The following is a 26,376-nucleotide window of genomic DNA, read 5'->3' as shown; positions in this document are numbered from 1 at the left end:
GGCATAGTCTCCCCATACTCAATTAAGAAGTTGCGGGTTCGAGTCTTCTATTTTTGGTAAAAAAAAAAAATACAATAATAGCATATGAAAAATCAAAGTGAATCAGAGAGTTTGAGATACACGTATAGATGCAATTTGTTATGATGATGTGTCCATTATAATATATTATAGTAAAAAATTGGAGATGGTGATCTGATCATGCTATATTAAAATTAAAGGAAGTGCAGAATTTATATTTTTAGCACGTGAAAAAAGAAAACGTGAGATTATAACTAACTGGCGGCAAATAATTATGAGGGAGCAAATTTTATTTTAATTCTTACGAGTAAAGCAGAATCCTATTTCCGGCATGCTAATACATATGGTAGTTTACATTCTATGGACTACAACTTGGGGTGATAAACTTAGGTAGTCCATCCCACTAAAAACCGGGTTTAAAATGTTAGTTTGTTACTTTGTTCTGTTTTAGAGTGAATTGGTAGGTAGAAGAATTTAAAATATTAGTTTTTTTTTAAGATAAATACTATTTTGATTCTTATAGTTTAGAGTAAAAATTAAAATCATTCATAACATTTTTTTTAATTTAAAATCGTCTCTAACGTTACAGTTATTTATAAAATCATCTTTGTTAAAAAGAAATAAATAATAATAATAATAATTTTTTTAAGAAAAAAAACATCGTCATCCAGCGTCCTTCCATCATCACCATTATCGACGTTTCCCTTCCATCATCATCCATCTCCATCAAATCCATCCACAACCATCATCATCTCCCTATCAGTCCCTCACTATCAGGTACCACCCCCCAAATTACGTCTCACACTCCACTACCATCACCAACAAGAACAATCCAATGACAACTATACACCGAATCTAAAAGCTCGCATGTTGGGATCTGTAGTAATTTGTCCATCGTTTTTATCACTCAAACCAATCCCTTGAAAAACAACAAATTAGTAGAATTAAATAACAGAATCCAAATCCAATCGATAATAAGCTATAGAATTTGTGGGATCAAAACTCACGATTTAGCGAAGATGATGCACACGAACTTTTTACTGGGACAGGTACATGCGATTTTCTTCAATTCATGGAAGACCGATTCATGGCTGAGTTACACGTTGAGTTTATTGCCTGAGACATGTTCAATCATCTTCTGTATTAGTTCAAGTTTGCAGAGGATTGTTGGCGATTCGGTCTTGCTGTGGTAGATTGGTGGGGTAAGGTTGAGATTAGGGTTATTAGTAGCGGTGGTGGGTTGGTGGCCCTGGTGGTTGAATTGGAAGGAGTCATGCTGGTTGAATTGGAAGGAGCGTGAAGAAGAGCAGTAGTGGTGGTGGGATGGATATAGTTTTTTTTTCTTTTATTTGTAGCAGGGGTAATTTGGTCCAAAACAAAGATTAAGGTTAAAAAGGATAATTTTAAAAATAATTGTAACGTTAGGAACTATTTTGAAAAATGTTAGGGATGATTTTGTTTTTATCTCCAAACTATAGAGAGTAAAACGGTCGCTTTTTATTTTTTGTATGGAGTGCAGCTGGTGTTTTTTTTGTAGTTTTTTTTTTTTTAAAAAGAAAATTACAAATCTAACTTTTAGATTTGTATTTTAACATTAAAAAAATTTTGAAACATGCAAATCGGACTCTCCTATTTAGAAATTAAATTTTTTTTTTATTTTTTTACTCAAAACTTATCCTCATATTTTTATACTTACCCAAAATCGACATTCAGTTTTCTACTCTACCCAAAATTTGACCCTCAATTTTCTACCTTTACCCAAATTTGAGTATCCGATTTATAGTTTCTAATTAAAAAAAATAATTATCTCCATATTCATAAAAAATACACCAACTCTCCATAATTATGTATTATCTACTTCTCCAATTCATTACCAAAAAAATTAGCCTAAAACAGGATTTATCTTTTTCTTTTTCTTTTTTATGGTGTTATTGTAGTATTTTTTATTTTTATTATTTTAAAAGAATAAAAATAATAAAAAATTATAAAAAAATAAAATAAAAAGAAAAAAATAAAGAATAAAAAGAAAAAGAAGATAATGACGATGATAAAAAATAGGAAGAAAGAAGTTTTGAATTGTGTAGACTTTATTAGAGAAATAGTGCCGAAACCTTTTAAACTTCATACGAAAAATTTCTAAATTTTGACACTGAAATTTCTTAACAGTGACATAGAAAATTTCTTAATTAATTAGAAGTTATCCAAAACAAAAAATAGCACCGAAATATCTTAACCGAGATACCAAGATTTCTCCTAACGTATCTTCTTCTTCTACTTCTATTTTTTATATTTTATCTTTTTTTTCTTCCAATATATTATTTTTCTTACGATGTGGCATAGAGATCAATTTAAATTATGTTTTTACTATAGTAATATTTTTTAGCTTTATATAATAAATTTTGATGTTCTTTTTATTTTATTTTTGTATTTTATATTAAAAATTTAGTATTATTTCATCATCATCATTATTTTTTGTATTCTGTTTTTCTTCTTTATCCTTCTATTTCATAAAATCTTAAAAAATTCATAAACAAATAAATAAACAAAAAAATAAATAAGAATAAAAAATATATAAGAAAAAAAAGATGTCAATGATGATGAAGATAATAAAAGAGGAGGAAGAAGAAGAGGAGAAAGAGAAAGAGAAAAAAAAAGAAAAAAATTAAATGAGAAGAGGAGGAGGAGAAGAAGAAAAAAGAAAGAGAAAAAATTAAATGAAAAAATGAGTATGAGAAGGAGAAAAAAAAAAAGACAACAAACGAAAAAAAAGGCGTATATATCTTAATTTGGTTGAATTTGATTATGTAAAAAATTTGATTTTTAAAATTACTGAAAAATAAATATTTGAATAATTATATAAAAGATGCAGCTAAAATAAAATTCAATCTTTAGTCCTCATTTTCATTTTTTTTTTTACTTTTGCTCGTTTGTATAAAAGAAAAAAAGTTAGAGATATTTGTTTAATGTAAAATCGCTAAATTTAAAAGAAGAAAATATATCCTTATTCTATATATGTGCTTTCAAAAGTTATGTTGAATTCTAATTTTTAAAACTTTTTAAAAAATATACCTTCTATATTTAGTACATTTTGTCCTATAAAATTAAATTTTGAGAAATTAATGATTGATTTCTTTCTTACGATTGTCGTTTTATAATATATGAATTTATATGGTTAAAAACTTAGTTAATACTCAAATTCGTCCCTGAAAGATATTTCGATCTCCATTTTAGTCCTCGAAAGATAAAGTTAATCAAAAGAGTCCTTGAAAGATATCCAAGTTAATTACGTTTGTTCTTCCGTCAACTCCGTTGATGAGCTGGCTAACGTCTGATGACGTGTGACGTTAGCTGCCTACGTGGAAGAGTCCAACGTGTCATTAGCAGTTGCTGACAAGGTAAGTTTGGGAAAACAGTTCAAATCAGTCCCTCAGTGTTTGAAACCTAATCCTAATTTCGATGATAAATACGTCGCGTTCAAGGATCAGAGGGCCATATGCCTGGGTAAGTGTTGAAATTGGCTGGTTTAGGGCGACGATGGAGACAGCAAATGGAGGCCGTGGCGGTGGTGTGTCGTTTCCGTTGAACGGCAGTAATGGTTCCAGCGCTTCAATGCAAACCAGGAGGAAAATTCATGAGGAATAATGTTACTGTGGATTGAAGGCTGCGATAAGAAAATCTTGGACAGCAGAGAACCCAGATAGACAATCCGTGCATGTCCAAGGTACCGGGTGAGTGTTGTATAAGAAGTTAAAGGTTTTCCGTGTTGTTTTGTGTTTTGGGGTTTTATTCAATTTTTTGTTTTCTGATTTTTGAATTTGTAGAAGGGCAGTCACTGCAATTACTTTAAGTGGGTTGACAATGATGACTATGAAGGGGTGGGCGAAGTTGGAACAAAGAAAGATTATGGGGCTGAGCTGCAGGTTGAAAGTGACTATGATGAATGGAGGTTGAAGGTGGCATGGAGACTGGGCAGCTTGGAAGCTGAAGTAAAAGCATTGAAAATGTTAATAGTTTTCCTGTTTGTGGTAGTTGTCGTTAATGTGATCGTTTGTTGTTTGTTATCTTGTTCCAAGTAAAACAAATTCTGTTGATATGTCATGGTATAATGAGATGAATCCCTTGAATGAGAATAGATGTTGCATTTGGTTTTTTTAGATTAAGACAACACAATCCAATTCAAATGTTCCAAACCAATTCGAATCACTGTTACAGTAAGATGTACTAAGGAATGAACATAATCAGTAGTCAAAGTACTCTTAAACATTGAGTTGCCATAGAAGGCTAGATGTCACATTGTCTTCAGGATAAAAACAACAGCAAAGTCATAAGGTTTTACATGAGGATACAAACCTAAAAAGTAGGCTAGACCAAAATAAAAGGGCATAGTACAACTTTTCAATTACATAGATAACTAAAATGTTGATAATGGAACTTCAATTGCCTAGTGCAAAAAAACATAAAGTATCCTCACACAAAAACAAATTCAACCAGAATACATTTCAACACCAATCAAAGTCATTTATCAGTCTTTCTTGGGGGCTTGAAGCCTGGAGTAGGAACGAAGGTCATAAAGTTGGCCAGCTTTTTAACAGTTGCTGAACTAGTCCCCTTGATTGTCTCAGCAGATATAGCGACTGGTGCGGCTATAGTAGGTTTAGGAGAGGACTGAAGTCTGGCTTTCCTTTTAATGATCTTTAACTTGGGTGGCCTAGCTGTTACTTGTTCCTACATAATTTAATGGCAGATTTAGATTTAGATTTAGATTATAAAAGAAATCACATATGTTTAAAAGAAATCACATATGGCAGATTACCTATTGTGTTTCTTAGGTTGGTGGTATGCTTTCAGATTGGCTAATGTCAATTACTGTTGGAGGCTGTGTTGGTGATGGAGCTATATCTGCTGGAGCTGGATTATGTTCAGCTGGGACAGAGCTTACTTGAGGGTCAGCCCCATCTGCAGCAGGGGCAACCACAGCTAGTTGCAGCTGCAGCTGCCTGGCATGCTCCTTAGCTTCCATAGCTTTCTTCTTTGCACAGCTTCTCTTGTTGTGTCTTATCTCACTACAATACATGCATCTGATAGGGTTATACTTCCTCTTCATCTTTGTCTTTGACCCAGTAGGTTGCTCCTCTTTGTCCCTTCTCCTTTTCTTCGTTGGTCTTCCAAGGTTGGCCTTAAATGGTGGTGGCACGGGAGCTGGGTGTGGAGTTTTTTCCTATAGATCCTGTCCTTTCATTGGATTGACATTGAAGCAATAGGTCTTCATGTACGCTTCCATCTTCACCAGTCATGACAATAGTTTTCAGTGCGTTTGTCATTCTTATCCTGTATGGCCGATATTGCATGCATACATGGTATCCCTTACAAAGACAAATCAATCATTATTTAAAGATCGTGCATGAAAGTAGATGACAATAAGTAACTGTTGAATTTGTTACCTGTGAGTTGTCAAAAGCGACAGCTGCATGTGTGCTTTCCCAGGTTAACCACCATATTGGTTGGCCAGCCATGAACTTCATAGAGTTCTTCTTTTTTATCGCCGGACCATTGAGGAGCCCAGTGGCTAGACAACGTTGTCATGACTTCAAATCTACTCTACTGAACAGGGGAAAAATCCCTTGATAGTTCTGTAGCTTCTTCCGATTGTCAACAATACTCTTCATGATGATTCTTCTAACTTCCTCAGCTAATGTCAGAATGGGCTTGCCCCTGTCATGCTTGATTTTAGCGTTGAAAGACTTGTAAGCATTGTTGCAGATGTTATCCACCTTTGGCAGTTCACTAAAGTGCGCCTTTGTCCATGCATCCTTAGGCCATTTGTCGAGATATTCCCAGGCTTTTTGATTGATTAGCTTCACTCTGTTCATGTTTCGATTGAATTCAATTGTTGTCCTTGACCGAGCACATTCCCAAACCATATCTTTCAGTTCAGTACTTGACCATTGTTTTTAGAAATTGCGCCATAAATGCCAAACACAGAATCGATGGTGTACCCTAGGAAACACTTCCTGAACAGCCGGTATTAAACCCTACAAGTAAACAAAGACACGAAAAGATGTTAAATCAAATTCGTCCCTCAGATAACTTTATTAAATCAAATTCGTCCCTCAGTGTTATTCATTAAATCAAAAGAGTCCTAATAGTTTCTTGTCGTAAGTCAATAACATTCTCACCTTCTGCATGTCTGAAATGAAGCACCATTTGTTCTCCCTGTAGTCTCCCAGGTCGTTGTGCAGTAACTCAAGGAACCACTTCCAATTGTCTTTGTTTTTGACATTGACAATGGCATAAGCAATCACAAATATGTGATTGTTAGCATCCTGTCCACACGCTGTCAAAATTTGACCCCATGTAGTGTCTTCAGAAACGCTCCATCAAGACCAATTAAGGGTCTGCAACCTGCCTTAAACCCCCTCTTGCAGGCATCAAGACAAACATAGAAATGATCAAAGAGGGGAGGACTCTCAGGCATGGGGATAACAGATACTTGAATTGTGGAGCCGGGATTACTAGTCAGCAACTCATTGGCATAGTCCCACACCAACCCATATTGAGCTATCTCATCACCCTCCACTATTTTCCTAGCAGCTTTCAAAGCTCTTGTAATGCATGTGCTATTGAGATAGACGTTGCACTTTCTGACAAACCAGTCATAAACCTCTCGATGCTTCATGGTAGGGTGTTTTCTAAGCTTAGGTACTAGTTTACTAAAGGTCTAGGTTTGGGTTGCAGCTCTGTTTTTCCTCCTTCTTGGACAAGTGTGACTATCCACTAGAGTCTTAATTTGCCAAGATCCATCTTGTTAATTACATGCATAGTATACTACATATGAACAATCTTTAGACTTACAAACAGCTCCAACTCTAACCTTGTCATTTTTTGAAAACAAAATATTTCTACCCCATTGGATTATATAATCCTTAGTTGCTTGCATGAATTCAGACTTGGACTTAAATACCATACTAACCTCAAATTTCAATAGTCCAAACTTTGTTTTCTCATTGAACTGAGGGTATACAGCTGGTGATTCTTCATCAGACTCCAACACCTTATCAGAGTTCTCTGAATGCTAGGAGTCAGCATCTGAGGTACCATCACTGTCATCTAAATCTAGTAACAAAAATTTCAAAACATAAGCTACCCTAACATTTGCAAAATAGTTCAAAAACAAGTAACCCTAAGGAAATTAACATACCAGACTCAGAGTTTTGTTCATCTTCAAAATCCTCATAGTTGGAACTTAGAATCATCAGTGTCTATTTCTTTATCACCTAATTTTTTCTTAGGGGGCTTGTGCTTCTCTTTGACTTCAAACCTTCTGTCCCTTTTTTCCACTTCTTTTTCTGTTACCAGAGTCACTGTCACTATTACTGCTATAGAGGTTGTCTCCTACAATTTTTGGAGGCCTGTACAGTTCATCTTCAGTACTCTCATAAGAGTCATGAGAGTCAGTGTCATCTTCATGGAGGGGAGCTTTTTTCACTTGTCTTCCAGATCTTGTGACTCTGCAGCCGCTGCTACTTTGTTTATCCTTATTCCCTTGTGAGTTATTGGCTGCTTCTGATGATGCAGTTGATTGAGGTGGGACTGATTTGGCCTGATAAATGGTCTTCTTGGCCTGAGGAACATGCTTCATGGGCTGAGATGTTGTCTTTTTGGGCTGAGATATTGTCTTCTTGGGCTGATGGACTGGTTTATTGGACTGAGAATTGGGCTTCATCTTCGGTTGGTTGGGCTCAGATATGGGCTTTATTGTTGGTTTGCTGGGCTGTGACTTGGGCTGTAAGATTGTTCTGTTGGGGTGAGAGGTTTGCTTCTTAGACTCAGGAACCATTGTTGTGGATTTCTTCACAGGTTGGGAACTGCACTTCTTAGCTTCCAAAGACTTCCTCTGTTTCAAGCTTTCTGCTTCCACATTCACTACTTCGTCCTCCATGTTGTCTACTATACAAGGCTAAGAAATACAATTCTCCAGGTAGATATTGATTAGATTGTGGTTTCTCTTGCAATCCTTGCACATGGCAACCAAGTCTGCGTCTGTGACTAACCTTCTCAACCCGGATGAAAGGGAAACTCCAGGATCTTTCCACCAACAGTTTCCAGCTTCAATGTAACCCAACTCCCTATAGTAACCCCTTACAAAGAAGACGTCAAGCGTGTCTCCTTCAACCCCCATCAACACCTCTGTATTATCAGGTTCATATACCATATCTCCTTCCACATTCTTTTTAAACAATCCACCATGGTGAAACACAAAAGTCATCGAAGGACCTTCCATCTACAATAACAAAAAATAAAACATCCTTAGCCCACACAGATTGCCACTAGCTATTCTCTATCATAACATAACAAGCCCTAACCCCAAAACAAATGTGCAACAAGGAAAAATAACCATCATTAAAATGAAAGACCCATAACTAAATATCATCACAACGGAAGTCAAAGCAATGCATTCTGACACACTCAAAATCTTCTACAATAGTCACACAAACCCTTAGCCTCCTCAAACCCCTACCCGAAATCAAACAAAGACATACAAAACGCCGCCCTTAAGTCATCAGGCCATAAACTGATTCAAAAAAAATGAAAAAACTTTAATGCTTACCTCTAACCGTCACGATTGCTTCTTCCACAATCAATGTTGCTAACAGAGCCGACGACCTCTGTTCTCAATAGCAACACCTACTCTGCTTTGATCGTCAACCAACAATGACAAACGTGGATGGCGACGTTCGAATGCAAGGTGAAAGGGTTAGGGCATGGCTTGAGGGAGACGAAACATTTTGGAGCCAAACATAGAGATAGTTGTTATGGAATGGGGTGAGAGTCTGCAACGTTTTGAATCCACTCTGGCCACAAACGACGCTGAATCATGACTAGCAGGGCATTCAATCAAAACGGCATCGTTTTCCTTCTCTGCCAGCGTGGCAGTTAACGTCACACGTCAGCAGACGTTAGCCAAGTCATCAAGAGAATTGACGGAAGGACGAACCTGATTCAGTCGTGTATCTTTTGAGGACTCTTTTGATTAACTTTATCTTTCGTGGACTAAAATGGAGATCGAAGTATCTTTCAGGGATGAATTTGAGTATTAACTCGTTAAATACTATTTTAGTTTTCAAGATTTTTGTCTAAAATCAAAATCATCCTTAGCATTTTTTATCCTAAATTTGTTCCTAACATTACAATAAACTTTAAAACCATTCTTTCGTTAAAAAATGTATTCTTTGGACATATTTATTGCTTTCCACCCTTGTTTCACTTTTCTTACCAATAGTCTTCATCCCTCAGTCCTACCTCCATTGACACCATTACTAGTATAAATGAATAGAATGTATAAATCAAGTTAGTTATTTCTGTTATAGGTTGATTGTGGTTAGTTCTTGGTTTTTTTGGTCCACACATTATGTGCACTTCTCTTTGAATTCACAGTGCCATCGTATACAACAATATTCAATCATAGTTTCATTCTATTCTTTTGATCATCTCCAATTCATTTGTTCCTTATTTTTTCCTTGTTCATCTACTCCTACTTAAAATTTATCATGATATCAAGAGCTTAGGTTAGATAACCATGACTGCTATCATTCTTCTTCTTCTTCTAATCCACTTTCTACACCAATTCTTGATAAACTCAACAAAAATACATACAAAATTTGGAAGTAATTACTACTTTATATGGTCAATGCTAGTGAAGTAGGTGATAATCTAATTTCAGAAAAGACACCACCAGAATTTGATTTAGATGTAGCCAGAATTGCTGGCATAGTTTCTCAACATACAAGGATTAAAAGATCGAAAAAGGATAAAAAAATGTCGTAGATGCTCTTGCCTCCATTGGACATGTTCTTTCATGAGAAGATCACATAAGTTCCATCACTGATGGCCTTTTCGAAGATTATGCTTTCTATATTTCTTCAGTGATGACAAAAGCAGACTCTATCAATCTAATTGAGGCAAAAACACTTCTTGCACATGAAAGAATGCAGATTTTGGTTCAATACAAGCCAACCTTACTTAGTCTGTTCCACAATTTCCTTCTCAGTTTCAAAGACCACCATTAAGATCCAATTTTAATGGCAGAAGAGGGCGTGTTGGTAGATTTACTAGAGGAGGCAGGACTTCTTTCAATGATTCATGACCTCAACGTCAGTTTTTCTGGCAGATTTGGCCATCAGGTTTGATCATAACTTTCAACCATCCAACTCTTCATCTTTCTCACTTCAAAACTCCATAAATCAACCTCTTCCACCACCAAGCTCATAATCCTCGAGCCTACCTTACTACACCATCAACATTTTCTGACTCATCTTGGCTTCCTGACACAGGGGCAAGCCATCACATTACATCTGAATCATCTCATTTGTATGCTCTTTCTGAATATCATGGCCTAGATCAGATTATCTTAGGTAATGGGATAGATAGCAAAATTTCTTACTATGGTCCCTCATATTTGATTAATCTTGAAACACAAAAACACTTTCTTTTGGACAAATTATTACATTCACCTGAAATCACACATAATTTGCTAAGTGTCCATAAATTTGCATTAGACAATAACTGTTATTTTGAGTTACATGCTCGTGTGTTATGTCAAATCTCAGGCCAATCAAAAAATTCTTCTCCAAGACAGACCTAGAAATGGAGTTTATATGTTTGATCATGTTGCTGTTGCTTCTCAAAATTCTAATTTTTCCAAAGCTACTTCTTTTAGTTTCAATTTAAATTCTGTTCATAATGATCTTGTAATTCCTAAATCATTAGCTGCAAAATCAGATTCATATGATCTATGGCATTGTAGACTTGGCCATTGTGCTAGACAAGCTGTTCTTAATATACTAAATTCTTGCAATATAAATGTGTCTTCTAATTCTTCAAATTTGTGTGATTACTGTTGTATGGCCAAGATGCATTTGTTATCCTTTTCTCTTGATAATTATAATTTTCATCCACCTCTTGACTTGATTTATTTTGATCTCTGGGTCCTGCCCCCATTACATCCTATAATGGGTTTAATTACTATATCATATTTATTGATGCTTATACTCGATACACTAGCATTTTTCTTTTACAAACTAAATCCCAAGCTTTTATTGAATTTTACAGTTTAAAGCTAATATTGAGACTCATACAGGTTTAAAAATCAAAGCCTTGCACATTGACCATGGAAGAGAATATCTCTCCACTCAATTTACACAGTTTCTTGCTACACAGAGGAATGCTAGGGGACCAGCAACTTTTGTGATTTGTAGCCATCAAATAGCCATCAATGATGGTTTTAATGGTGTGAGATTGGTGTGAGATTTCATCCAATGACTCACTTTTCTTTGCTGGTTACATGCTGGCCAGAATTTAACAAAATTGCTGGCCCCCTAGGCTTTTTCTGCTACACACGGTATTACACATCGTTTTTTCTTATCCCTTCACACACCAACAAGATGGGTGTGTAGAGAAGAAGCATCGACATATTACTGAAACTGGCCTTGCCATGCTTGCAAAAGGCTTCTCTTCCATTAACTCATTGGGACGATGCTTTTCTCTCTGCCACCTATGTAACCAATAGATTACCCTCTCCAAACACTAACAAGTTATTTCCTTATTAACTCTTGCATCATCAAAAACCATATTACAAATTTCTCAACATTTTTGGGTGTGCTTGTTTTTCATGTCTAAAACCTTATTCATCAAATAAATTTGATTATAAATCCTCCTTATCTGTTTTTCTTGGTTATGCTCCTTAACATAAAGGATATAAATCTTTGCTTAAAAGTGGTAAAATTATCATCACTCGTCATGTTTTGTTTGATGAAAAAAGATTTTCATACCATGATTTATTTCTTGCATCCTCTCCATCTCACCAAAAACTACAATTTTCTCATATTCAATTAATATTGCTTGTATATCCTGTACTTTCATCAATTACTCATACTGTTACCATCTACTACTATTTCCTCTAATTCCACCATCCCATTTGTCATCAACATAGACTCTAATATCTCATCAAGTTGATCAAGAACCTCTTAGGGGTATCCCACCATCTTCCTCCCAAAAATCTTCATCAATAACTACTTTTACTTCAAGTCAGTTATCTCCATCTCATACTACTCTTCATAAAGACAACACTTCTAATCAAAGAATTGATATTTAGTTTGACAGTCCTCCTAAAACTGCTATTCCTCACAATACTCATTATATGCAAACTCATTCTAAAACTGGCATAAGCAAGGCCAAATTATTTACAGCTTCTATTTCTGATTCCTTGGATTTGGTTTAGAATCTACCTACTACTTTAAATCAGGCCTTGAAATCTCCTCACTGGCACCAAGCAATGATGGAAGAACTTCAGACATTATATAATACAAATATTTGGATTTTTGTTACAGTTTCTTCTACATCATCAATCAGGGGCGGAGCCACATAGTGACAAGGGGCAATGCCCCCCTAATTTTAATTTTTTACATGTAAATTATATGTAAATTTTAATTTAGCTCTCTTTAAAATTTTATTTTATTATGTAAATATTTTTTGCCCCCTCTAAGGGCAATTCACATAAATAAAATAAGTTGGAGAAACTGTTACGCAAATACAACATTGTGAAACTGTAGACGAAAATGCAACAATTCCAATTATATGTAATCGCGGTTTATGAATAGATGAGCTCAAAGCATATTCCGCTACATCCTGTAGCAGATTATGAAGAGAGTGGTTCACTATAAAAACCGCGTGAGGCTGTAGCGGATTTCATTTGAGGAGTTTTGATACGGACTTAGAGAGAGAAAGTAGAGAGAAGGGAGATGATATTTTTGGAGCAGTGGAACAATGGAAGATGAAAGGCGACTGTACTGGCTCAACGGCGTTGCTCACATAGCCGGAACTATCAATGAAGAGGTAAGTCTCTTTATTTTCTTTCAATTGGATGATACATGTATATTTTATTTAATATTAAGAAAGTTATTTATTAATTAGAAAAATAGAACCTTAGTTTAGCTTAGGTTTTGAAAATCAAAATTTGAAATTTAAAATTTAAAATTAAATGTAGAGAATTTGAAATTTAAGTTGTGGATGGTAAATTAGTAATTTTAAAATCTAGGTAGTTTAAGTCTTGAAACATAAGTTATGGTTTGGTGATGTCATTGTTAGAAATTAATCAGGTGTTCTTTATTTCTGAATATGTAGTCAACCCGATGTATTTATAGTGTTCGTAGGCAACAGAATATGCCGTTACATGATAGGATCATACCTTATTTGGAGAGCGTTGGGTTGTACCACCTAGCTAGGCTGAACGCGCATTGGTTATGGTTGGATAAGCCTCTGGTTAGCGCATTTATCGAGAGGTGGCGGCTTGAGACCTACACTTTCCATATGCCGTTCGAAGAGTGTACTATCACGCTCTAGGATGTAGCATATCAGTGGGGCTGCCCGTGGATGGCCAGTCTGTTTCTGGGTGCATGACTGACTTCCACTTGCACATCGAGGGGGCCAGACCGACGTGGGAGTGGTTCCAGGAGATATCTGGTGAGCTTCCGCCACCGGATAAGAGAAAGTTATACACGGTCCACTTCACATGGTTCCATGAGAGGTTCAAGGTGTTACCGGCTAATACTTCCGAGGAGATCGTGCCCATATATGCACATGCGTATATTATGATGCTTCTATCGACACAGCTGTTCATGGACAAGAGTGGTAATCGGGTCCACCTTCGCTAGTTGTCATTCGTGGCGAGACTTGACGACATAGGCAGCTATAGTTGGGGCGCAGCTGCGTTGGCCTGGTTGTACCGATGCATGTGTAGGGTGGCAAACAGAAACGTCACCAACTTGGCCAGGCCGTTACAGTTGCTACAGTCTTGGATCTTTTGGCGATTCCCCACACTAAGGCCGCAGGGATTTGACGCTTTTTCTTTTCCGTTGGCATCCAGGTATTCGTTAATACACGTATTCTTTCAAGTTATTAATGTTCTACATATGAAATTACAAATTTATGTGATATTTCTGTCATTCAGATGGGCACATATTTACCCACGTCTGATGGGAAGGAACAACGGATTATTCAGTATCACTTGGCATTAGATCGACTGGGTGATCGAGATGTAAGTCATTTGTTTTTGTTTTCAATATTTTATTAGTTCTTCCCCCACTTATTTGTATATATTGGTACAATGCTGACTTGTCTCCTGACTATCAGATTGTGTGGGAGCCTTATGGTTCGCTGGACGTACTTGCAGTCATTCATCCGGAGATACTGACTAAGGAGCACAGTCGGTTATGGTGGGCGGTCACTAGTTTGATATACTTTGCAGTGATTGAGTGGCATCAGGTAGACAGGGTCTTCCCACAGCTAGGGGGCGTACAGCATCTGCCTGAGCCAGCCCTGAACATAGAGTATCTTCATAGTAAGGACGGCAGGGGTGGAGATAGATGGTTTTCCACTTACTATAGGACATGGCATGAGCATTGGGACGAGTGAGTTCGCTTTGTGTTAAGTATCCAGAGAGTGGCTGATCCTGGTCCATCTACTGAGTTCCTGGACTGGTGGTACTGTGTTCACATAGGATTCTGTCACTGAGGATTGCATTCGCAGATCCCAGGCCAGTTGAGGTTCCGGAGGATGCTATACTCAGAGGGTCGTCGCAAGCGCCCGTTAGAGTTCCAGCGTCAGATATGCCCGATAATAGACGCGTGGAGCGGAGATGATGCATTGGTACACGTGCCATTGATCGGGAATGGCGCTGGCTCGACGACATGATGCAGGAGGAGCAGCTTGGTGGTGATGACGGAGGCCAGGCAGATCATCGCCTGCGTCGATCTAGTGCTAGACGACGGGCTACTCGTGCTAGACGAGCACCTTCCGTCCACTATGATGACGAGGCTGGATCGTCCCGTGGTCACCCTACTGACACTCAGGCTGGTGGCACTGCGGAGGCTAGTATGGGTGGTACACCTTTTACTCACGTATCTAGCTCCCAGGTATTGCATGATTGTAGCACGCAGATGTTTGCTGATCTTGCTACAACTACTTTCACTATGGATTTGGACGATCAGCTGGCTGGGCCACAGTTCTATGCGGATTTTGCTGAGATCATACGGGGTGACGACGTTCAGCAGTACCAGAGTCCGATCCCAGGAGGTACGTCCGAGCCTCCGAAGTACAGGCCACAGCCAGCAGATGTGCCGTTCCAGGTTCCTGAGTTCCAGCTGCCGGTCAACATGAATGAGCTCGCAGGTAGTCCGTACGACACTTGGTTTGGCATGGAGGGATGCCACCTTCTGCATTTGGAGTTGGGCTACAGGATGCTCCACCCGAAGATTGGCGAGCGACCAGAGTTAGGCGTTCGACTCGATGTGGCACAGGCTCGCACCTACTTGGTTCATTTGGGAGCGACCATGATGATGATGGTGACCAGCAGTAGCGCCCCTTAGCTTGTGTTAGTTCCGACTGTTATATTTGTATGAATTATGACTTATTTATTTCTGCTAGTGTTAACAACTTGTGACTATTATATTTGTATGACCTATGTAGTTAATTTATTTTGTGTTAGTGTTAATGCCTGGTGGCTATTATTTTTGTACGACTTATTGCTTATGGCGATTATATTTGTATGAATTCGTGCATTTTGCATGATGGGTTGTTACTATTACACTGGTATTCATGGATTTGTTCCAAAGTGAGCCACTCTCTTCATAATCCGTTACAGGGTGTAGCGGAATACGCTTTGGGCCCATCTATTCATAAACCGCTACAGGGTGTAGTGGTTTATGTGTTTTCAGCTTCTCAACGTAATCCGCGACAGAGTGTAGCGGATTACGTGTATTTAGATTCCGCGTTAGGGTGTCACGGATTACATATAATTGGGATTATTGCATTTTCGTCTGCAATTTCACAATGTTGTATTTGCGTAACAGTTTCTCCAACTTATTTTATTTATGTGAATTGCCCCGTCTAATATTTCATCTAGCTCCGCCCCTCACATCAATAATGAAATTATTAATTTATTCTAATTTATTATATATAAGTCAATTTGTTAAATTTAGTAACTCTGATTTTTGTCTTCAATTCGAATTCTTCTTCTTTCTTTCAGACTCATTCTCATCCTTGATTTCACGTCTCTCCCTATCTCACTTTCTTTGCCTCTCAAGTCTATTAATATGTCACGCAGTTTCATCCAAAAAAAATTATGTTATGTTATTAAATTGGAAGATTTTTTTTATATTTTCTTGAAATATTATTTTTTATAATAAATATGTTACGAGTGTTGAATTATATTGAATTGATTATTTTGTGATTATTATATTATATATTTTTTTATTTTTTTTTTGTTTTTATTTCAAAGAATATCCATAGATATCTTGAAGGAATAATTAAATGGAGACTTATGATAAGATGGAGAGTAGACAAGAGATATTGTTTTTTAAACGGAAGTGAGGGATGGGAAAGGAGCCCGCCATGCCCCCCACAAGTACCCACTAACATCCATAACTAGTAATGGAGATCCAATCTGAACCAATTTGAGAGGATATAGTGGATTTTATCTATATTAGACCTTAAAATAATGAACCTAGGTGAGATTTGGGATCCTAACAATGAGTTTAGGCTTATCTTGCTTGCTTGGAGATCTTATTAGACCCAAACATATCTTAAATTAATATTTTGAGTTATTGCTATAATAAATACTATACTATTAAATATTATAACATTTAGCATATATAAAAGTTGGATATACTTAGAAGGAATATTTTTATTCAAATTAAAAAAGTTTCTAATTATCTTTTTTCTCTCTCTTTTTTTAGTTTTAAATATTATTTATTAATATAATAAAAAATAAAAATAACAATAATTACTCACATAATTAAAATAGATTATCCTAATATATACATAGCATTACATATATCAAAGATTATTATATATGATAAATATTTTTTTATTTTTTGTAAAAAGAATCATATAGTAAATTTATGTATAAATCATTTAATCTTTATAACATATAATTTATTGCATAAATTTTTTTCTCTTAATGGATAAATTAATAAATTTAAGATACAAGATGTTATTTATATTATTTAACATACAAAATAAATAACTTAATCCATCATCTAAGATAATAAACATAATAGTATAGATACCTATTTATTTGTTTATATTGAAAAATATATAAATAGTATAAACTGGTATTTTGTTGGTAGAAAAATAATAATAAAAATTATTCATTAAGTTAATTAAATAATAAAAAATTATCGTCAAAAAATAAATAAATTAGATATTATTATTTACGTACCAAAATATATATATATATCTCGATTGTTAAGTTATAATTAATTTCTAATATAATTTTTGGTAATTAAAATTTAAATGATTAAAGCTATTAAATACTGAATATTTTGCACTTAACTAATTTTAGTTTTGATACTAAAATTAAAAAAGATGAGTTATTGATTAATTTTGAATTTAAATTTAAATTTGAGTGAAAATTAAAAAAAATATTTTAAATTTTATGTCACTAATCAGAGTTAATTTCAAAATAAAAAATACTTTATATATCATATTGTAAGATAATGTGGTTATTTATTTTTTAATAACAATTATTGCTAAATACTAAAAAATTAGAAAAAAATGTATATTTACCCATCTTAGTGATAATAATTCATTTTTCAATAGAATAAATTATTGAACAATAAAAATGGTTACGATTCTGTTTACACAAACTAATGCTCAAAGATAGTATTTCGTTGATGTTATTAAGAAATATTAACTAATCCAATAGCTTTTATAAGGCGAATGCTACCATGTCCTCTCTAAAATAAGGGGTAAATTACCCCCTGTAATATATATAGTACTTATAATTATAATTAAGTTGAATGTTAACCATAATAATTAGGTATATATTCTCTACTTTTCTTTCTCTCTTTTGTGATTATTTAAATTAGTTTAGTATCGCCAATCTATGGTGATGGTGGTGGTTGTCACCGCCGAAGAAATCTCTTTATGATGAACTCACAAACCCATCAACAAGGTGCAAGTACGTATTCAGCTCGTTACACGTGACAATATTTGTGCTATCGAGGTACGGAGAATCTCTGCTACATAGGCGCCACTCCTTTTCAACCTCAGCGTACACCCACTGCGCCTCCTCCACCCTCTTCTGTATGGTGATAACATTCTCGAAGTTCACTATCCGCAAAACTTTTGTCTCATGAAAGTGATTAAATTTTTGTGCATAATTGTCACCTCATATTGCAAATTCTATTGTCTGCAATTGAATTCGACTTGATCTCCACCTCATCGACAACAATGTCTTTAATCTCGGAAGGATCTGAATCTACCATCCCTTAAAACTTGTATTTGACATCATCAACAACAATGTCTTAACTGTGTTTATGACTTGAGGATTTGAAGAATATTTTCAAATGTCTCTATCAAGATTGCGAGAACCGGACCGGTTAATAAACCGGTAAAGTCACTGGTTCAATGGTTCACTGGTTCGACCGGGGTTCAACCGGTTTAATTAAATATTAAATAAAATTATTAAAAAACTTAAAATAATCATAAGTATATAAATTCAATAATTTTTAACTTAATAAAATTTAATATTTCACATAATAAATTATCCATTACTTAATATTAGAGGTTAACAAACAATTTCAAACAATCAGCTGTATATTTTCTTTTTTCTGCCTTATTTTTTTTGTTTTCCTCCAAAAGCCTTTTGAATTGAAGTTCAACATCTTCAGAAACTTTGTTACAAACTTTAATTTGCCCAGGAATTTTGGCTAGATGATATTTCATTCTATATATCCCCCATCCATTGTAAGTATTCAAGCAGAAAATACATGTATATTGAGCCTTGTTATTTTTGTCATACTTCACTGTAAAATAATGCCAAGCTGGATCAGATTTACCTCTGGATGAACCAGTTTGAGAATCTTGAACAGCATTATCTTGTGGCTATGGGTTACTTTGTGATTGTTCCATCTATAACAATCAGAAAATCAAAGACCAGAAAACATCTTCATAAAACCATGAATATAATGAAACAGCAAGCATATCCAGAAGCAACAAAAAATATTCATCATGAAGCAACAAACAGAAGCAGCAAAACATATTCAAAATAAAAAACAGCAATGATGAAAATAATGAAACAGCAAACATATTAGAAGTAGCAAAAAAATTCATCGTGATTCATGAAGCAGCTAACAGAAGCAGCAAAACATATTCAAAATCAAAAACAACAATCATAAAAATAATGAAACAACAATCAAAATAACCTCAGAAAATCAAAAACATAAATCAAGAAGGCAGCATAGAACAGGCGAACTCACAGAACCTCAGAAAATCAAAATCCAAAATCAAGAAGGCGAGCATAGAACAGAGTTTTACCGAATTCAGAAGGACGCGGGCTCGGCCGGTGGTGGTCGCGGCTGCTGTGGATGGTTGTGGGTGGCGAATGGCAATGGTGGCCTTGGTGAGTGAATGGAGGTTGGCGCCGAATGCTCAGATTAGGTTAGGGGAAATGGGAAGAAAAGGGAGCTCAGATTAGGGTTAGTGGCATAGTGGGTTAGGTTAGGAGCTTAGGACTTTCGCGTACGCCTTTCTCTCTCTCTTTTTTTTTTTTTAAAAGCCAAAACGACGTCGTTTGGCATTGAAGTTGCAAACCACTAAATCGCCAAAAAACCGGACGGTTCTTCCGGTTTGCCGGTTAACCGTCAGTTCGACCGGTTTTTCTATCGGTTTTTTGCCAGGCGGTTTTCTATGTTACCCGGACCGGCTAGGTAACCGATTTCCAGTTATTCTGGTTGAACCGGTCGGTTCGGTCCGGTTTTCAGAACCATGGTCTTTATGACTTCTATCATCACGGACCATATGCTCTCATTTACTTTCAAGTGCATCAATTGCTTTCGTAAAGATATCTTCTATTTCATAAAATTCATCTGGTGCATCACTTTCAATATATATCACAAGGAATAATTTATCCTTTATTTTAGAGATGGTACAATAGAATTCACCCTTTTATAATGATATAGATCTACAAATTTGGAGACTTAAAAATTATATCATAAAATGTAAAATTTTAACAAGTTAAAACGTTGATCATATTGCCTTAATTTCAAGAATGAATATGATACCAACAAAAGAAATTGTCCTAGATAATTTTTAATAAAGACAAATTTCCATAAATATTGCTATCAATAAGTAATTGTTCTACTTTAAAGACAAATACTAATTTTTTCATGGTATTTTTTAACTTGGTAGACTGTAAAGACAAAGGCAAATACTATTTTTTTTCATGGTATTTTCTGACTCGATAGATTGGAACTAATCTACTGTGAATTGGAGGTCTTTTTAAGAGTCTGCTACTAGTTAATAAGTTATAACATACAAAAAAAAATCCAAATTTCTGATATTTACTTAAACGGATGAGTGAAATAACCACTCAACTACCTCAAATTAGTTGAGAAAAATATTATTTAAAAACCACTAAATTTTGGTTTTAATTATAACTTTATAAGATATTTATCGTGATAATTTCTACATATGTTTTTTGTTTATTTTTTTAATTAAAAAGTTCATATATTTTCATATATTATCTTATGCAGGGTATGAAAATATACATTAGTTAAATAGTAGCACACACATTTCATGAAAATGATAAGGATTTATTTATTATGTACTCTTAAAATACATGTTAAGATTACAAAATAAAAATAAAAAAATTCGAGGTGAAAATAAAAAACAGGATTTTATTGTTTTTACTATTTTTTAACAAAATTTAAAAAATAGAAAATACTAAAAATAAAAACAAAAAATACAAATACAAACTAAATACACCTTTAAATTTTCAATATATTTATTTTATATTGTTTAAATAAAAATATTTAAAATTTTTTATTAATAATAAATTTGTTATATACTTTTAGACCGTAGTGGAGCTTGAAACAAAATTTTGGGAGGTCAAAATTTTAACATAAAAATTTAAGGTCGAATTCATCTGATGCAACTCTTTGATTTTTGAAGGTTGTATCTCACTTTCTTCGTGATTCATTAAAGTAGAAGAACTATTTACAGGCGTTGATATTGTAGAAGTTATATGTTCTCCTTCTTGAATATTAATCTTCCTCTTAAAAAATGCATCAATTATTTGATTTTTCATTATTATTTTGTATAAAAATTTGAATATATATCATGTAAAATATGTAAAAAAATTAGAAGAATAAATATTAAAATTTATAATATTTATTAATTTTTTTATTAATTTATACAAATATAATAATATTAATACTTATTGAATATTCAAATATTTTTTATCATATAAAAAATTAAATTAAATAAACAATAATATATAAAATAATATTAAATTAAATAAATAAAAATACTTAATTTTATAGTGAGAAGCAAAGCGTATTTTTATAATGAGAAGTAAAACAGTATAAAACATTTGAACTAACTGAATTATTCTTTATTTTTTAAATTACTACTAATTTTTTTATAAAAAATTTAGGAAGACCATAGCCCCATTGCCCTAGTTAAACTCCGCCACTACTTTTAGATACATCTTAACTAAATTTAAATTATAAAATTAATAATAATTAACCCTTTAATTTACTATTTTTAGTATTTTACCAACTCCCTTACCTTATAAGATCCAAATCCATTCTCAATTAATCCGACTGAACCGTCCGCTTTCATCCCATATCCGTGTGCAAATTATCTCATTTTTTTGATGGGCGTGCAAATTATCATATGATATTGTCGTGTCATTCTCGTTTCATAAGAGTAAAATAATAATAAATTAATAACAATAATAATAATAGAAAAATGAGGGTTTGGTGATTTGGTCACAGCAAGAGAAAGGAGAGCAGGCAAATACCTAACTACTCAAACCACCAAAGAGCCAAATAAGAAGCTGAAGCTCAGTGTCTCCACCCAACAGAAAATCAAAATCTCAGATTCCAATTCCCATTTTCTTACGTAGGATATTGCAAGACAGACGCACACACATAACACATTCTCTCTCTACCAACCCTCCTTTTTGTTCTTATTCTTTCTCCTTCCCTTCCTTCCTACAATGTCTATTTCACAATCTCCCTAAAAAAACATGAAAACATGTTTGTGACATAGACTTTTTTCCGCCCCTCATCTCATCCCTTAAACCCTAGAAACCCATCAATTAAAAATCAAAACTTTATTACGTAAGGTTCTTATTTTGGTTGATGGGTAGGAAGGGACACCAACTATTCGACGAAAAGAATGACGGGTTTTTTTTCTCTGTTTCCAATTTGGGTTCTCAATGGAGCGTCCAAGAACAAGAAGGTTCCTATTACCACCCAGGAGGCTTGTTTGCAAGCGTTGGCCAAATGGGTACCATGGGTTTTGGTGTTCAACAACCAAATCCTTCTTCTTCAGCTGATTCTGATTCACGTGACAATGACAACGGTGGTTTGAAACTACCCTTCAATGATTTGTACGTTAAGTATGTTCAGTGTCTTGGGAAAGTTCAATTCTTTGAGGAAGGGGAAGAAGGGGTTAAGGCTAAGAAGAAAAGGAGTGGCCTTAAATTGAAGGTTAGAATCAGGAACCCTTCTCTGAGGAGGCTTTTCAGTGGGGCAATTGCAGGCGCTATTTCGCGAACCGCAGTGGCACCATTGGAGACTATAAGGACTCACTTGATGGTTGGAAGCAGTGGCCATTCCACCACTGAGGTGTTCCATAATATCATGAAGACTGATGGATGGACAGGGTTGTTTAGGGGTAATTTTGTTAATGTCATTCGAGTTGCACCTAGCAAGGCTATTGAGGTAATTCACACTTTTGCTTTATTCGGTTGAAATTTCAGTTTTGGGGTTATTTGATTACTGTCCTGATATGGTGTTAAAGCTATTTGCTTGTCAATTGTTCATTTTGATGCCAAGTGTTGCATTTTTTATTTACTCTTCTATTGGTTTGTGCATTTCTTGATGCGATAGATTTAGTATTAAATATGTTTTACCAATGCTCAAAGTTCATATATAATCATGACCGCTGATGAGTTAGGCTATAAATTTTGGATTTTCTTTTTCTAATGTTGTACTAACTACTAACCATATTAGAAGTCTGTGTTCTGCTAATGTTAAGTTTCATGGATGGTATATTCCCAAATCTGCTGATGGTTTTGGATAGTACCATGAAATTATTGAATTAAAGACTTCGTGTGTACAGCTAATAAGTGGGACTCACTCAAATTCCATCAAACTCCTCCAAAGAGACTCAGTCTCATATTTTTACTTAAAGACAGTAACTTTTCCTAGACTAGTTTATGTGGCAGTCGTGTCAACAAAAAAAGTCAGATTAATGCATCATCTTTTATATGGAGAGAAGGAAATTGAGTGAGAGTCTATAAGCTATGATATAGAATCACAAAAGTTTTCATATAGCTGAAGCACAATAATCTAAATATGTAATTTATGTTAATTTTTGCCCCTTTTTCTATGAGTTCATGTGATTAAAAATTTTCAATGTTCACACTCTTTAAGATCTTCATTCACTGAAGATTTTGGCTTAAAAGACCATTATATGCTTTCTATGTTGCTGTCTATCTTCAATTGGCTCCATGTAGTACTTACCCCTTAAATTGTGTTCTTTTTAATTTAAGCTACACAGGTTTCTGTGCATTAAAGTTTCATCAAATTTGATAAGTCAACCATACTAATGCACTTGAATTAATTTGTGAATTCAAAGGGTGATATTTATGAGCTATTCACCTCTAAATCTGTAACATTTCTTTCTTTCTAAAGAAATTAAAAAGATTATCATTAAGAAGGGAAGAACAATAGTACAAGAAGATGAGAGGACAAGAGATCCTCCATACAGAAGTAGAAACAAAGGAAAGGAAGAGAAAAGAAAAAGCAACCAAATGAATCATAATTTTCCAATCTTTCAACAAGAGAAAGTCCTATAAAATGATCATGAGTTTCACCCAAAATAGAGGCCAAACTTCCCATTTTATCCCATAGATGTTTACCAGTTTTATGAATGGTAGTTACTCTTAATTACCCTGGTCTTAACTCTTAAGTATGATGTATGGTTTATGATCTAACCAGACACTAGGTATTCAATGCAATTCCTTAATTTAGTTCGATTTACTGAGTGCCAAAGTACCTACATAATTGCAATGCCCAAGTACATTGAGGAGAGTATTTGTAATTTTGTATACATATTGCTCCAAGAAGACGAGACGCATATAATCTCAGAATTTTCAAACTTCGAAACTATAGAAATTTTAAACCTTTTTTTACTCATTTCCCTCTGTGTGTGTGTGTGTGTGTGTGTTTTGGGAGTCATGTATACAATTGATTTCCCAGAGATAGAAAAAATGTTTTCTTTATACTATTATGTTGGAAATTCATGATTCTAATTGTGAAGATTATTATTTTTTCTATCAAACGGCAATCAAGTCTAGCATAATACCTTTAAAGAGTCTCACTATATTTTTACCCATTTTCTGCAGCTATTTGCTTATGATACAGTTAACAAGAACCTATCACCAAAGCCTGGGGAACAGCCTAAAGTTCCTATTCCTGCGTCATTGATTGCAGGTGCCTGTGCCGGAGTGAGTTCAACTATATGCACATATCCTCTCGAGTTGGTCAAAACTCGACTAACTATCCAGGTATGTACATAAATTTACAAGAGCTAGCTTTCCCATATATATGCTTTGACACTACCTAAAACTAAAAGGGAAAAACAATAAACCCATGTCAATAACTTTGCAGAGAGGTGTTTACAACGGTCTACTCGATGCATTCTTGAAAATAATTCGAGAGGAGGGTCCGGCGGAACTTTATAGAGGCCTTGCCCCCAGTCTTATTGGAGTCATTCCGTATGCTGCCACCAATTACTTTGCCTATGACACCTTACGGAAAGCATACCGGAAGATTTTTAAGCAAGAAAAGATTGGTAACATTGAAACCCTTTTGATTGGATCGGCAGCCGGTGCTATCTCAAGCAGTGCAACGTTTCCACTTGAGGTGGCTCGCAAGCATATGCAAGTGGGAGCTCTGAGTGGAAGACAAGTTTACAAAAATGTGATTCATGCCCTTGCAAGCATACTAGAACACGAAGGGATTCCCGGTTTATACAGAGGGCTCGGGCCTAGTTGCATGAAATTAGTGCCGGCTGCTGGAATCTCTTTCATGTGCTATGAAGCATGCAAGAGGATATTGGTAGACGACGATGAAGAGGCGTAACAGGATGAGGTCAAGTGCTGATTTTTTTTTTTTTGTTTTCTCAAGAGGCCGAAGTGAATACTTGGTTTTTTTCTTATTCAGTTAACTTATTCTTGTTTTCTTCTCTTACATTACTGGAATTTTCCTTTTTACCAACAGATAATATTTTTAAGCAATTGAGAATGGAATAAGGGTTTTGGTTTTTTGTTTATCAACTCTGTTACAATTGAGCATTTAGTTTTGTATCTTGGCTTTCTCATATACTAACCTTACTTTTAAACTTTAGAGTATATCTGACCTCTTGCATTTTGTAAAATGTGATTGTCATACTTAAGATCTGCATGTAGTTGACAGAAACCAAAGAATGAGCTTAATAATTGGTGGTTTGCACATCATATTCTGAGGAATCTTCTGTTGTTTAATCCTATGAATTGTTGTGACTTGTGACTGGTGATGTCTCCCTAAAAATAATGGTGGGTACCTTATAAATATTTCTTGCCCACTTCTATTTCTATAACTATAAAATGCAAAAATGCAGTCACAAAATATCTAATGAATATTATTCAATAAGTTACCTCAGCGGAAATGGATTAAACAAACTTTAACGTAGTGAGAAAATTGAATTCTTAAAAAGCTCTTATGGTGAAAGATTGTATTAATGTCTATCAGCATGGGGAAAAGTTATCATGTGAACACAAAATTTGAACTTTTGATATAACTAACTATAAAAAAGATGACTCGATACCTGTAGAAGATTATCTCATTTGGAGAAAAGTAGCCAAAAAATTTAACCATTCTTTTAGATAATTATTTATAAAATTTAATTTTAATGTATTATTATTTTAAAATAGATTTGCATATACAACTAATTATGTAATAATATATCACAAAAATAACTGATTTCAAAAAATGAATATAATTAAATATCAATATAAAATATTTTACACGGTAGCATATCAAAATTAATTCGTGAAAATAAATATAATTATTATTATGTTTAATTATTCTGTTGGTCTTTATAGTTTTATCAGATTTACAATTAGGTTTTTATAATTTTTTTTAATTGAGTCCCTACACTACTTTTAATTTTGTTATTAGGTCATTTCTAATATAAAAAATGTTAGAGTTGACTAATATTTTTCCGTAACTAAACGTATCTGTA

General features: G+C 34.5%; 1 protein-coding gene and 1 pseudogene across 1 annotated transcript; both read left to right on the top strand.

Annotated features, from left to right (window-relative positions):
- The first annotated feature begins 13,469 nt into the window (after nt 1-13,469).
- LOC148549970 (serine/threonine-protein phosphatase 7 long form homolog) lies at nt 13,470-14,714 on the top strand (annotated as a pseudogene).
- A 6,968-nt stretch (nt 14,715-21,682) lies between these two features.
- LOC107614014 (adenine nucleotide transporter BT1, chloroplastic/mitochondrial) lies at nt 21,683-25,425 on the top strand. The gene is made up of 3 exons (XM_016316223.3): nt 21,683-22,808; nt 24,497-24,658; nt 24,762-25,425. The coding sequence occupies exons 1-3, from the start codon at nt 22,224-22,226 to the stop codon at nt 25,233-25,235; spliced, it is 1,221 nt and encodes a 406-aa protein (XP_016171709.1). The 5' UTR covers nt 21,683-22,223; the 3' UTR covers nt 25,236-25,425.
- Nucleotides 25,426-26,376: the final 951 nt, after the last annotated feature.

The sequence above is a fragment of the Arachis ipaensis genome, chromosome B8 (genome assembly GCF_059453495.1).
Source record: "Arachis ipaensis isolate K30076 ecotype BB chromosome B8, ASM5945349v1, whole genome shotgun sequence".
Classification (NCBI taxonomy): Eukaryota; Viridiplantae; Streptophyta; class Magnoliopsida; order Fabales; family Fabaceae; genus Arachis; species Arachis ipaensis.
Note: the sequence above shows the minus strand (reverse complement) of the source record. Positions and strands in the feature narration are given on the sequence as shown.